Below are 13,747 nucleotides of genomic sequence, written 5' to 3' on the forward strand. Positions count from 1 at the left end.
ATTTTTTTTTTTTTTTTTTTTTTTTTTTTTATGATTTCTGCATCAAAAACAAAAATCGAATGTTGCTTCTGTTCCACACGCTGTGACTGGCTGCCTGGTTGCATGAATTATGGGCGTGTAGGATAACAGTCATCTCCACCACAAGCTCCCAGTCTGCATTGCTTTTTAGCTTTTGACACGGTTGCGTTGTTCTCCTGTTATGCCATCAAACCCAGATTCACACAACGGCCTGAACGGTCGTGTTGCGTTGCATCCCCACGTCTGTCATCTAAACTTTTTTTTTTTTCCCTTTCCCCAACGCCTAGCTTTGATGTGCTAGAGGGCAGCGTAATTTCTTGCGTCATTGTATCTAGCGGTTGCTACCATGGTTATGAATTCCTTCTGATCCAGGGTTGGTGATTTATATCTGCAACCTGCAACATCTTGGCGGCAGTTCTAGAATTTGGTAAGCGATCTGGGAACGCGGTAAGCGATACACGGTTGAAGGCGGGGAGAGCTTACCGTTGGCCCATACAAGAAGAAGCAATTCTCTGGCATCCTGCCGAGTAGAAGCCCCTCGCCCCCCTCGAATGTTGCACCTTTTCATCTGCCATCGGCTGCAGGAGCCAATCGCGGTAACCTTGACATTGAAGACAATAGAGACAAAAAAAAAAGGTGACATTTTATCCAACATGATGCCAGCTGTTAACAGAATCTCGGGTCTTGCATCACATCAACTTGACGCGGCTTCGCAAACATTGAGATGGAAACCGTTCTTTTGTTTGTCCGTCACTCAACACATCTCGTCTTCGCGTTGGAAACATGTGGGAAACCGGAACAGGAAATACCAAGGCTGCACGTTTTGCTTGTCATAAACCGTTGTGATAGAATTAATGTGATGGAAATCCCGGACCTCTCTCCCAACTTGCTTCTTTTATATCATGTCCCTTCATTAACCATAGCCGAACCCGCACGGGGTTGGATGACCACATGTTTTGTTTCCTCGCCTCCTTGCATGCAAGTTGCAACCGACATCAGTTGTGGCCCTTGCAAGAATTCCACCCAGCTCTGTCCGGCAGATATGATATGCATCCTCCTTGAGAACCAGCTCCTGACATCTTGGTGATATATATCAATACACCCCGGGATTGCGCCACCCGATCCTATCCGCTGCCCGTAGGTCACAACTCCATCTTCAGCTCGGCCGGTTGTCTTGCCTTCATATCCATCTGAATCAGAGACGTTTCCAAAGCCTCCACTACTTGTACAACCTCAACATGACGCCTTATCTGATCTTTACGCTGCTGTGGTCATGTCTCTGGACGCCCGCGGCAGCAACGCCCCAAGGAGACACACTGTCCACGTTCCTCTCCCTGCCGACATGTGCCCAGCCCTGCACCATCAACGCACTGACAGCCGGCGGCTGCGATCTCTTTAACGCTACGGCGGTAGCTGAGTGCTCCTGCACCAACGTGCCGCTCAAGGCGGGCATGTCCGTGTGTGTGCAGACCAACTGTTCATGGGTAGACCAGAAGAGTAAGTTTTCCTGTCCTGCCATGACAGTCGGGGACTTTTTTTTTTTGTCACAAAAAAAAAAAAAAAGCTTCCCAGGGTTGATATCATACTGACCCCTTCCTTGTCTTGGTCATGGACAGAATCCGCAGCCATATCATATAACCAGTGCAAAGGCTTTCCACAAGAGTCGCGCCAGAGAGACATCTACATCATGGGCATCGCCTGCTTGACGATACCGGTTATCTTTATTGCCCTGAGGTATTATGCGCGGTTTCTCATCGCCAAGGGTCTATGGTGGGATGACTGGATGATGATGGTCGCGATGGTGTCACACATGGGAGGGTGTGCCTGTTTTTTCGCTGGTAAGCAGGGCCTGTTTTTCAACCTCGTGTTCCATAATCCACATCCAAACATTCCCAGCTGACAAGGATCACTCGAACCCCCCCGCCGCCGCAGCAACCAACCTGGGCTTCGGTTTGCACATCTGGAACGTCTATCCGGGTCACACCGAGGACATGTTGAAGCTTTTCCACGTCGTCGAGATCTTTTACATCATGATCCAGGTCTCGGCCAAGCTGTCCCTCGTCCTGCTGTACTGGCGCATCTTCCCGACGCGCTGGTTCCGCATAGCCCTGCGCTGCTCCATCGTCTGGCTCGTCGTCCACGGCGTCGCCTTCATCTTGTTCGTCCTCTTCCAGTGCATCCCCGTCGCCGCCGTGTGGGACCGGTCGATAGAGGACGCCAGGTGTCTCAGCCTCAACGCCATCGCCTGGGCCGGCGGCGCCTGTGCCATCTTTGAGGACGTTGTCATTCTGCTGTTGCCCATTCCCGAGGTCATAAAGCTGCAGTTGACCCTGCAGAAGAAGATTGCGGTGTATGCCATGTTTGCTGTGGGGTCCTTGTAAGTACTCTCTCTCTCTCTCTCTCTCTCTCTCTCTCTCTCTCTCCCCCCACCGTCGTGTCGAAACTCGCCGCTCTTTCACCACCAACTAACACCATGCTTCCAAACAACCAGCGCCTGCCTCACCAGCATCATCCGCCTCAAGTACGTCCACCTCTTCGGAAACACGCGCGACGAGTCGTGGGAGAACGTCGACGTCCTCATCTGGTCCATCATGGAGGTCTCGGCCGCCGTCGTGTGCGCCTGCCTGCCCGCCCTGCGCCCGCTGTTTCTCAGAGTCCCCGGCTTCTTCACCTCCAACGCCAGCAAGCCCGGATCTGGCGCCGCGACGCCGGCCCAGAACAACACCCCCGTCCGCGTCGACGACAAGGGGACGGGGAGCAGCGGCGCCAGCAGCACCACCGACTGCTACTCGTCCCGCCGTCCCTCCACCTCGGCGTTCCGCGGCGCGAGGAGCCACCCGGGCTTCGAGGAGCTGTCGATGGACAGGGACGAGGTGCCTTTTGCCACCAGAGGCGTGGTCCAGCGCGCTCCGGAGGAGACGGAGCTGTCGGAATTGGAAAAGGAGGTGGGGATTGCGCGGTAATTAGAGGGGAAGTTTTTTTTTTCCTTCTTTTTTTCGCTGCTCCTCTCCCTTTTCTACTCGTCTAGTATATACTGTGTTTTTTTTTTTTTAATTGCGGTGGCGGTGTTTTGGCTTATTGGCGTGGCGTTTCTTTTCCTTGTGTTTGCTCAACTGTGTCTGTTGCACAGCTTGGTATCGGGTCATTTCATCAACAATAGCATCTGCCTGTTTATTAAAAAATGACAAAGCTCGTCATCCGTCATATTTTAGCATTTCATGCATGCCCGTTGGGGGGCTACGACTAGCGTCCACACACCCCCAGTGTCAGTCAGAACGGCAAAGTTAGCTCCATCTTCAGTTGCTTTTCCTTCCGCAAGGACCACTAGAAGTCATCTCGTGTTGCCGCCAGTGGCGTCGATAGCTTGTCAACAAATCCAGGGACCAGCCGATATAATGTCCTTGGAACAAAACAAATCGCGAACACGTCCAACGTTTGGCCTTGCTTGGGACGCATCATCACAGTCAACTTGAATCGCACAAATCCGCAGGTACTCGCCAAAGAAAGAGATTATCAGTCGCCGATCCTGAGACCCTTATTGTCCTCGCTATCGCTCGATCTGCGGCGGCATCAGATCAGTTCAATCGTCCAATCTTCAGAGTTCCGCAACGACGCTGCAACACACCATGCAGACCTGCCACTTGCCGCGTTCGTGCTGTACCAAATGGAGACGTCTTTCGCAGAGGTGATTGGTCTGCTGTTTACCCCGTCGGTATTCCATTGCTGTCCGTGCAGGTCTGTTGGCGTTTGTCAAGTATGTGTCAGATCCGCCAAAACAACTGTCTCGAATCTGGCTGCCATGTGATTATCGACGGGCTGTCCAACGAAAAGAAAGAGGTCAGCCAGAGGGGAGGCTTGGCGATGAGTTTGTCTTGATTCCTCGTAGAATACCCAGGCAAATTGGTGTTTTCGATCTGCGTCAATAGTCTTGCGGGTTCGGGATATCAGACGGCCCGCGGATTGTCGAGGTTTACCTTGACATGTCAAGAACCAACCCTGACTAGAAACATGGTTCCCTCAAACGTAGCGGCTTATGGAGACAACTTTCTTTCGTTGTGGGGGGAAACAAGCCAGAAGAAAACATGGGATAGTGCGCGAAAAGAAGGTTCCGGGTATCGCGGTAGGAGGGTAGCGGACGATCAGGGCGGGAGATTGGCATGTAATCCCTGAAGTATCCCGTATTCTGTTTATCATATAAAGGAGTGTTGGGCTGTCGTTAACCTTTTCGAACTCGTTCTCTGATCATCATACAAACTCGCATTGCAGAAAACACCAGGCAGGATAAAACAGCTCCTTTACAATCATTATACTCAACACACCTCCCGCAAAAACCTACAATGCAGTTCCCCAAGGCCATCCTCCTCGCCATCGCCTCGGTGGCTTGCGTCCACGCCGCCGAGACTCACAAGGTCAATGTCGGCGAGTCGGGCCTGAGCTTCTCGCCAGAGGAGGTCAAGGCTGCCAAGGGCGACACCATCGAGTTCCACTTCTTCTCGTCATCCCACGATGCCGTCATGGGGCTTGCCGACAAGCCTTGTGAGCCCATGGGCATGATGGACGGGTCTTTCTCGTCGGGCGTGCCAGAGGGCGACCAAGTTGTAAGCGGCCAATTCGTTATCACAGCTCGACTCTGCAAAATCCAGCTGACAAATTCTACAGAAGCAGGTCTTCAGGGTCGAGGTCAACTCGACAGAGCCCGCCTTGGTCTTTTGCTCCGTCGGCATGCATTGCGCCAACGGCATGGTCATGGCCATCAACCCCAACGGCGAGAAGACGGCCAGCAAGTTCAAGGATGCCGCCAGGGGCAAGTCGAGCAAGTCTCCCGAGGGAGTCTATGGCGGTACCTGGGGTAATGCTGCGTAAAATGCATCATGATTATGTTACTTTTTCTTCGCGATGAACCATCTCTTGAAGGCAGGACATGGGAGGCGGAAGCTGGTCCTGGATTCGGCAGGCTATGCCCTTTTTATTTGATCAATATATCTTTTGTAATCGTTGCCACGAAGTTTTTTTTATGCAGAATTGTGCACTGTGGTTCGTGACAGCCTGGCAGGTGAGGCTTGAATCAGTTGACAGACAATCATTGCCAAGCCAAGCCAAGCCAAAAAAAAAAAAAAAATAAAGCCAGAACCCAAAACCCAGCAAAACTACATGAACCCCACTAAATCCACCCCTAGCCCCTCGCCCCGCATCATCTCCACTGATTGATTATCAGCTGCGGATCTGATAAAGAAATTGCGTTAGTGGACCCCATAGACATGAGTTCGACATGGAAACATTCTTACTGCCGGGGTCTCTCATTCCTCCCACTCGCCGCGTCGGGCTTGTCAATCCGAAGCAGCTAGCCCGGGCCAGTATTTTTCCTAGGCACACACGACCGACATATTCATCTACCGGGGCGCTCCATCAAACCGTATCCATCACGATGGCATGGCATTGCGCTACTGTGAATGATGTCCACCCAGTCCCCAGGGCACCCCTCATCCACGGCGCAAGATCCAAATGGCCGAGGTGGGCAACCACGTGCGCAGTGGTTCATTACATCTCCCGGACCAGCTCATCGCCACTCCTGTTTCTCTGATGCACTTGGTTCCATAGCAGCCACCGTCACACCGTCACCTCATCACAAGCTATTGTTTCCGTTGCTACTCGATCTTGATTATATCTGCCAGCCGAAAATGACCGTCTCTGTACAAAATTCCCCCTTCAAGGTCCTCGTCATCGGCGGTTCCTATGCTGGCATCTCCGCCGCCCTCAACCTGATCGATCTCTGCACGGGCAAGACCCCAAGATGTGGTGCAAAAGTTGATGATTCAGAGGCCTCAAAAATCCCCATCAACGTTGATGTCACCATCGTTGACGAGCGGGATGGATTCTGTCAGTACCAGGACTATCAGGCCCGATATGTAGTAGCACCTCTGCTCTCGCCTCGTTATTGACAGCAGTCTCTACCACCCAGTCCACATAATCGGCGCCCCTCTCGCTCTCGCATCAAACAGCTACGCCGAAAAGGCCTGGGTCAAGTACTCGGACATTGCAGCACTGCAACTACCAAACATCCACATCGTCCAAGGCACAGCAAAGACCGTAGACCCGGCCACCAAGACCGCAACCATCACCCGGACCGAGCCGGCAGCAACAGCAGCGCAGACAAGCTCGGACGAAATCATCCCCTACGACTTTCTCGTGGCGGCCTCGGGTCTCCGTCGCGTGTGGCCCGTCGTCCCGCAGTCCCTGCGCCGCAAGCAGTACCTCGTCGAGACGGGGTCGCACGTGCAGGCCGTCTCGGGCGCGCGCAACGGCGTGCTTGTCGTGGGCGGCGGCGCCGTCGGCATCGAGATGGCCGCCGAGCTCAAGCTCGTCCAGCCGCACGTCAGGGTGACGCTCGCGCACTCGAGGGACAGACTGCTGTCGTCCGAGGCGCTGTCGGACGAGTGCAAGGACGTCGCGCTCCGCCTGCTGCGCGAGGCCGGCGTCGAGGTGCTGATGGGCCACCGCATCGCCGAGCAGGTCGAGCTGACGACCGAGGACGGCTGCCGGGCGGTCGAGGCGAGGTTTGAGAACGGCCACAGGCTCGTGGTCGATAAAGTCATCATGGCCATTTCCAAGAGCGTGCCGTCGTCGACTTATCTGCCCCTGGAGGCCTTGGATGCTGAGGGTTATGTGAAGATCCAGCCTAGGTAAGTCGGTCGTGGCCGGGTGGACGCAATCATGATAAATCCCAATCCAGCCGGCGCAAACTGACCCAAATTGCCCAAAAACAGCCTAGCTTTCCCACCCTCTGTCCCCAACGCGGAATACCACTTTGCGCCCGGCGACCTGGCCCTCTGGTCCGGCATCAAGCGCTGCGGCGGCGCCATGCACATGGGCTTCTGCGCCGCCACAAACATGCACCAGCTGATGCTACAGCAGATGAGCGCAGGACAGCACACCTCCAAGCCTATCAAGCTCCGCGAGTTCCCACCCATGATCGGGTTGGCGGTTGGCAAAAAGGCAGTGTCGTACAGCCCAGACGCAGGGACCAATTCGGGCGAGGATGTAAACGAGATGTTTTTCGGCAACGATCTGGGGTTTTCTAGTAAGTCTCTGCTTGATTTTCTTCTGGTCTCTGCGACGTCTGAGATGGACGAGTTAGCTGACAATCACAGTTTGCTGGAATTACCTGAGGCTTGGGGGAGACAAAGAGACGGACAAGATCTAGAGGCATTTCCCAGTTATGACGACGGATCTATTCGTATCCAGAATTTATAGACATGAAATTTTACAAACTAGCCACAAAAAAAAAAAAAAACTACATGCATTTTTAATTGTTATTTCCTCATCCTACAGCTTGGGCACCAACCCCACGCCCGTGCCGCCGACGACCTTGTCGTTCTCGGCGAGCGGACACAGCTGGAAGAACCTCTCGCGGGAGCAGTGCATCAGGCCGCTCCGCTTGTGCGGCAGGTCGACAAACTTTTGCACGCCGAAGCCGTGGATAAAGTCGTAGGACAGCACGGTGCTGTTGGCAGACTTGGGCTCGCCCACCACGGCCGTGGTCCGCGGCTCGTCCAGGTACAGAAAGTGCATCAGGCTCGACCACCACGCCGACACGCGGTGCGGGCCGCGGAATCGGACGTCGCCCACCAGCGAGTGGCGGCCGCGGTCGTAGTCGCCGGATTGGTAGTAGGCTCCCAGGCGGTCCTCCTGTTGTTTTGCAAACGAGAGTTGTGCAATGAGTTAGAAGAGATGCGCAGTAAGAGAGGGAGAAAAAAAAAAAAAAAAAAAAAAACGAACCTTGGCCCAGTAAATCTCAAAATAGGCAAAAAACACCCCCTCAAACGCCGCCAGTACCGCAAACTGATGCGGGTCCTCGTGCAGCCTCCTCAGGTACTCGCGGTGCTGGTCCAGCGTGCCCGTCTCGTTCCAGCCCTGGCTGACCCTGGGGTCGTTCTGCCAGGTGTGGAAGAGGCCCAGGTGGGCGTCGTCGGTCCAGTCCAGCGCCACCATGCTGAAGGTCTCGGCCAGGTGCGGCACGTAGCGGCTGTAGACGACGCTGCCGGGCCGCGGCTTGGCCGGCCGCCGCGGGTGCCAGCAGAGCGCCGTGCCCGGGATGGCCGTGAGCGTCCCGTCGAGCGCCGCCGGCGGGTAGGCCGAGGTGCCGGCCTCGTCGGGCGCCCAGACGGGCCGCGGGCCAAAGGGCGAGCCTGCGCCCTGCCAAAACGTCGAGCGCAGCACCAGCAGCTCCGTCGGGGACGAGGCGCCGTTCTCTCCGTCGGCCGGGTGGTCGACGGCCAGCATCAGGTCCTTGAGCCGTGAGCCCAGAGCCCGCGGGCCCTCGGCGGTCGCGGTGCCGTCGTCCAGCGTCAGGCGGAAGGCCTCCTCGCCCGGGCGGACGGTGAAGACGAGGTACGCGAGCAGCCAGAGCTGGGCCGGCGTCGGGAGGCTGGCCGTCTTGGCGTCCCAGAGGGCCGTCACCGACGGGGAGCGGCGGGCGCGGCCCCAGGGCGTGTTGTTGGACTCGTGTGGGCGGTCAGACGACTTGAGGTCCGTCGGCTCGGTGAAGAAGACGGCGTCGTTGTGAAGGACCGCATGGCTGGCGCGCTCGGCGGCAAGGCCTGCCGGAGCCGTGCTGGCGATGCCGAGTTGGTAGAGAGGCAGCTTGTCACCGCCGTGGGTGCGGTTGGATTTTGTGACGGCGTAAGGGGTGTGGTAGGGATGGGGGAGGCGGAGGACGGTCGTCGAGGGAGTGAGGGAAGAGAGAGTTGGTGGAGGCATTGTGATGTATGTGTTGTCTTGTTGTTCAAAGATGGCAAAAGAATTGGTGCTTGCTCGATAGCTACGGTGAGCTTTCCACTGAGGAGGGGATGTGTGCAACAACGCTGTAGGAACAATGACGACAACAGGAGAGAATTGTAAAGAAAGATCAGCTCGGCCCGATGGCGGACATCTTCAGCAAAGCTGCCAGCCCGACACAGCTCAGCTCTCCACCGAGCGGGCTCTCTACTCTGGTACATGATCCGCAACCAGAGGCGCTACGGGATATTCAGGGTTGGTTGCAACAAAGCAGGGACGGCAACGCTGTACGCATTATTGCATATGCAAGAGGCGATGGCACCATGTGGGTGTATGGGAAGAGAAGAGTTTTACCTTGTGTTCTACCATGGGACTCGGCGATAACCCCACTTCCACTTGTTATAAATACCGCAGTTGATTTAATGCGTATTGATTAGTTGAACGATTTCGAAGCTGGAATCACAGCTGTCGCCTTTTTTTTTTTTTTTTTTTTTTTCCTTCTTCGTATTTATGCGGTAAGCGATTCCGGCAACAATATCGGACAAAAGCCGAACAAAAACGCAACTTTAACCAAGCACCTTATCGAAGCGCAACGAACATTCGTGCGTGTTCTTGTCTTTGTGTTATGTAGTAGGAGTTGCTACCAAACCCGGACAAAAATCCCCCAGTCCCACACGTCAGCAGATTTGCCACCACTGTTCAGGGGTGGGGATTTTCATCATTACAAGCCAGGTACCATAGTACGACGTAGAGGACCCTTCCAACTCGTCACGAAGAAAAGAAAAAAAAAAAAAAAAAAATAGGAGTGGAGATGGGGCGGGATTATGATGATCTGATAAGTTAAGCAGGACACTAGTGGGCGGATCTGATAACTTGTAGTGGAGCTGACTAGGTTCCTGATTCGCCGACGCATGGAGACTTGCAGCATGTCATCAGCCGCCGGAGATTACTTGGGCCGTCTTTGCCGGTTCTGGAAGAGATGCGGGAAATCTTGTACCGAGGACTTTTTTTGAGTTGGGGATGCTGGAGAGGATGCGAGCTTGAATTGTCAGATTGGGAGATTTGGAGACAAAAAGATTGTGAATACCTCTAGATTGAATAGACACTATTCTTTGCCCTCTTTACCTCTAGCCTTCCCCCCCCTGTTTTTATGCCTAGTGATTATGTCGAATAATACAGAGTAGTAGCAAAAACAAAACAAAAGAAAAGAAAGAAAAAAAAAAATCACAGCTTCGCCTTGGCCTTCTCCTCAATCAACTTGTTCCCCAGAATCGCCATTTCAAACTTTCTCACCTTCCCACTGCCCGTCAACGGCACCTCGCTCGGCACTCCCCCCTGCCCCAGCCAAAACACGTGGGCCGGCGCCTTGTGGTTCCCCAGCTGAGCCCTCACCCACTCCCTGACCTCGGCATCGTCAGGCAGGCCCCTCTGGCCGTGACCGTCGGCCGCCCGCAGGAACGCGCCCACCACCTCGCCCAGGCGCTCCGACTTGAGCCCCACGACGACGGCGGCGGCCACCGCCGGGTGCTGGACCAGCCGCTCCTCGATCTCGAGCGGGTAGATGTTCTCGCCGCCCCGGATGATGATGTCCTTGAACCTGCCCGTGATGCTACAGTAGCCGTCGGCGTCGAACACGGCCTCGTCGCCCGTCTTGAGCCACAGCACCCCGTTCTCGTCCCGCACCATCACCTCGGCCGTCTTCTCCGAGTTGTTCCAGTAGCCCGCCTGCAGCTGGTACCCCGCGATGCAGAGCTCGCCGCGCCGGCCCAGCGGGACCGTCTTGCCGTCGCGGTCCACGATCTTGGCGTGCGCGTGCGGCATCAGCGTCCCCACCGTCGTCAGCCGCCGCGACACCACGTCGTCGGTGAAGGCGTTGAAGCACGTCGGGCTCGCCTCCGTCAGCCCGTAGCTGCTCGTGAACTCGGCCATGCCCAGTCGCGTCACCATCTGCTCCATCAGGTGTCGCGGCACCGGCGCCCCGGCCACGATGCCCGTGCGGAGCTTCAGGTCGCTGGCCTTGAGCTTCGCCGCTTCCGGCAACGCGAGGAGAGAGTCGAACATGGCCGGCACCCCGTGCAGCGCCGTGCAGCCCTCCTCCTGCACGGCCCGCAGTGTCGCAGCCGCATCAAAGACCTCGGCCGGGTACACCACCTTGCCGCCGTGCGTGACGGTGGCCAGCATGCCCAGGACGAGCCCGAAGCAGTGGAAGAGTGGTGGCGGGCAGCACAGGACGTCTGCAGGAGTGAGCCGCATGCGGTCGCCGATGTAGCGGGCGTTGTTGACGAGGTTGCTGGGTTCAGTGTTAGTTAAGAGTCATCTTGTCATCTCATCAGGCCCGACTACAAAAACTAGACTTACTGGTGTGTCAACATTGCAGCTTTGGGCCGCCCTGTCGTCCCGCTGGTGAACTGAAGGTTGCAGACGTTGTAAGGAAGCACCTTGGACTGTGCTTCCTGTAGACTGCGCGAGCTGTACCTGATGCCGCTGTGTAGCACGTCCTTGTATGTGATGAACCTGTCTGACTCCCCGCGAAGTATGACGACCGTAGGAGAGCCATGTTGTTCCGCCAGCTCGGCAAGCAGTGGCCCGTTGTCTCCTCGTCCAATGGTGGGGGTGGTGAAAAAGACCTTGCAGTCTATAATCGCAGAAATAGAACCGTCAGCAACCAAGCCCCTCAGAACTGTCTACCGCTAGACTTGGCATGGCAAAAGAAAAAAAAAAAAAAAAAAAAAAATACCTGTAAAACCCAAAGCATACTGCGCCTCGGTCTTTGTATACGTATTGTTCAGAATCACCAGGATGCCACCGATCCTGGCAACGGCGAAAAAGACGGCTATGTACTGCTCGCAGTTGCCGGCCATGATGCCTACCCGGTCGCCCACGCCGACGCCCATGGACAGCAGCGCCCGGGCGATCAGGCAGCTCTGCTGATTCAGCTCGTTGTAGGTCCAGCGCGCCCCCGTCCAGGGGATCACGACGCACTCCTCGGTCCCGTACTGCTGGCACTGCAGGTCCAGCAGCTCGCCCAGCGTAAAGTCGACCAGTGGCGGGTCGACCGGCCCGTGGAGGATCGAAAGCCTCTCCCTCTTGGGAGGGGGAGCCTCTATGCTTGTCATTGGTTGTGTTGAGGCCATTTTTTTGCGTATCGGCGTCGTGCAAGAGGTGCAAGGGAGGCAGGAAAAACTAGTGAATACACTCGGATGCGTTCTCGCCTACACGATCAACACCATAAATTCCAAGACATCCAGGTCAGCGCCATAAAACGTCATTTGGAAAAAGGAGAAAAAAAATAAAACCCCTAGTCTCGTCCCCCCCCCCTCCCTTCCACACCCACTCAGCCCTGAATGACGATTCCCAAGCGGGCAACTGTTCCGCAGCTCTCGACACCCTTCTCCATTGCACCGCCGCCCTCGGCTGCCTGCATCGGCAGGCCTTTCAGCAATTCCCTACAATTCTTTTTTTCTACAGAGAAATGCCGCAGTGGGGTGTCCAGCCTAATGCAAGTTTGGGGAGGGGATCGACGGCTCCAGCGAGGCCAATGAGGGCGATCAAGTGGCTGGTCTAGACCAGGATTTTGCCAAATAATCAGATGATCTGATAAGATTTGTATGTGGGTTCCGCATGGGTTGGATTGCATCACCCTTCTATCCCTTGTCCACTCGAACCTCGTTAGATGCATGTCTTACGCTGCGTTGCGCTGCGTGTGGGTTCTACATGCTGGGGGCTTTGCTTGGTCCGTATTTTCCCCTGTCTTGTCGCTAGGATTCGCGTGACGGCAATGTAAACAAATAAATTACTCATTTATGCAGGAGCACTAACCCGAAAAGATGCTATCCACATCGTAGTCCCCGAGATATGTCGAAACCTCTGCTGCGCGTTCCTGGATCACGTGGTTATACTCTTCATCCCTCCAGGATGTCGGGTCCAACCTGAACGCGGAAGATTAATACCCCGTTCAGTACTTTCGGACATGAGGCTAGACTGGTTTCAGTGATAAGATGTCACTTGGAATTGCTCCGCTCCTGTCAAACATGAAATGCTCAAGGCTTGAATAATTCAGATGTAGATGGCAAAGTCTATTTCACATGGCCCACCTAACCGTCTTGCGCTTGGTAGATGATCTTCGCCGCTGCCGCATAGCTGGTCTTGGAGGTACTACAGGCACCTGCGTGTCGGCAATGGCCTTGACCACCGGCATACACGCCAAAAGAAGAGCAATAAGCAAAGCTGGCACAATCAAGCCGCATCTCCCCCGGCTTTCATAGCACTCCGAGCTTCCATCTTCCCGAGGAAAGCATGACGGTGGCGGGCTCGGTAGTTGCTTGGATGACTGCTCTGATTTGGAGCACCAATGCATCGCCAACTTGAGCAGGACGAGTGCGTTGATTAAAAGAACATCTACGCGTCTGGGAGGAGGTCAGTTGTGTGTAAGCGAGTATGCAGCTCGTGGGAACCCACAAAACAGTGTTGACAAGCCTCCATGAGCTGGGCTGGGAACTCAGATCCACAACACTATCCAGCTCTGCGGTTGGAGTCTGTGGTGCAGCCTCGCAAATGGATACCATTGTTGACTGCGACATTTTTGCGGATTTTTTGAGTGATTGTGGATGCAGATGGCGAATGTGTAAACCGAATGTGATGAGTTTGACAAAGTGGCTGTTGGTTTACAACGCTCTCTGCAAAAGGCGAGAGATTACCATATATATGGTAAAGGTATCGATCCTGGTCTATGGAGCGCGGCGCATCTGCATGTTCCGGTGAATCCCTTGAGCTTGATGCATCAGTCGATATCAGAGAAATGACCAAACCAACAGAACGATCATGTCATAGGCTGCCGCCATCCGTTGAGAAAAGAACAAGAATCGGCAAGAAAAAAAAAAAAAGAGTAAAAAAAACAGCTCAGGATTTCCGGACATGAGGTGGAAGACATCCGAACATTTACACTCACTCACAG

General features: G+C 54.9%; 7 protein-coding genes across 7 annotated transcripts; 4 read left to right on the plus strand and 3 right to left on the minus strand.

The window, feature by feature from the left end:
• Positions 1-1,256: 1,256 nt before the first annotated feature.
• PpBr36_02134 (uncharacterized protein) lies at positions 1,257-2,981 on the plus strand (the record flags this gene model as incomplete). Its single annotated transcript, XM_029889317.1, has 4 exons — positions 1,257-1,515; positions 1,635-1,856; positions 1,915-2,395; positions 2,510-2,981. The coding sequence occupies 4 exons, from the start codon at positions 1,257-1,259 to the stop codon at positions 2,979-2,981; spliced, it is 1,434 nt and encodes a 477-aa protein (XP_029752275.1).
• Positions 2,982-4,355: 1,374 nt separating this feature from the next.
• PpBr36_02135 (uncharacterized protein) lies at positions 4,356-4,881 on the plus strand (the record flags this gene model as incomplete). Its single annotated transcript, XM_029889318.1, has 2 exons — positions 4,356-4,616; positions 4,678-4,881. The coding sequence occupies 2 exons, from the start codon at positions 4,356-4,358 to the stop codon at positions 4,879-4,881; spliced, it is 465 nt and encodes a 154-aa protein (XP_029752276.1).
• Positions 4,882-5,696: 815 nt separating this feature from the next.
• On the plus strand, positions 5,697-7,219 carry PpBr36_02136 (uncharacterized protein; the record flags this gene model as incomplete). The annotated part of the gene is made up of 4 exons (XM_029889319.1): positions 5,697-5,895; positions 5,978-6,698; positions 6,783-7,096; positions 7,167-7,219. The coding sequence occupies 4 exons, from the start codon at positions 5,697-5,699 to the stop codon at positions 7,217-7,219; spliced, it is 1,287 nt and encodes a 428-aa protein (XP_029752277.1).
• A 122-nt stretch (positions 7,220-7,341) lies between these two features.
• Positions 7,342-8,775, minus strand: PpBr36_02137 (uncharacterized protein; the record flags this gene model as incomplete). The annotated part of the gene is made up of 2 exons (XM_029889320.1): positions 7,342-7,704; positions 7,795-8,775. The coding sequence occupies 2 exons, from the start codon at positions 8,773-8,775 to the stop codon at positions 7,342-7,344; spliced, it is 1,344 nt and encodes a 447-aa protein (XP_029752278.1).
• A 161-nt stretch (positions 8,776-8,936) lies between these two features.
• On the plus strand, positions 8,937-11,921 carry PpBr36_02138 (uncharacterized protein; the record flags this gene model as incomplete). The annotated part of the gene is made up of 3 exons (XM_029889321.1): positions 8,937-9,080; positions 10,138-11,094; positions 11,583-11,921. 3 exons carry the CDS (start codon positions 8,937-8,939, stop codon positions 11,919-11,921), a joined length of 1,440 nt encoding a protein of 479 aa, XP_029752269.1.
• On the minus strand, positions 10,018-11,927 carry PpBr36_02139 (uncharacterized protein; the record flags this gene model as incomplete). Its single annotated transcript, XM_029889322.1, has 3 exons — positions 10,018-11,083; positions 11,152-11,428; positions 11,531-11,927. 3 exons carry the CDS (start codon positions 11,925-11,927, stop codon positions 10,018-10,020), a joined length of 1,740 nt encoding a protein of 579 aa, XP_029752270.1.
• Positions 11,928-12,874: 947 nt separating this feature from the next.
• Positions 12,875-13,373, minus strand: PpBr36_02140 (uncharacterized protein; the record flags this gene model as incomplete). Its single annotated transcript, XM_029889323.1, has 2 exons — positions 12,875-13,199; positions 13,252-13,373. 2 exons carry the CDS (start codon positions 13,371-13,373, stop codon positions 12,875-12,877), a joined length of 447 nt encoding a protein of 148 aa, XP_029751164.1.
• Positions 13,374-13,747: the final 374 nt, after the last annotated feature.

The sequence above is a fragment of the Pyricularia pennisetigena genome, chromosome 2, assembly GCF_004337985.1.
Source record: "Pyricularia pennisetigena strain Br36 chromosome 2, whole genome shotgun sequence".
Classification (NCBI taxonomy): Eukaryota; Fungi; Ascomycota; class Sordariomycetes; order Magnaporthales; family Pyriculariaceae; genus Pyricularia; species Pyricularia pennisetigena.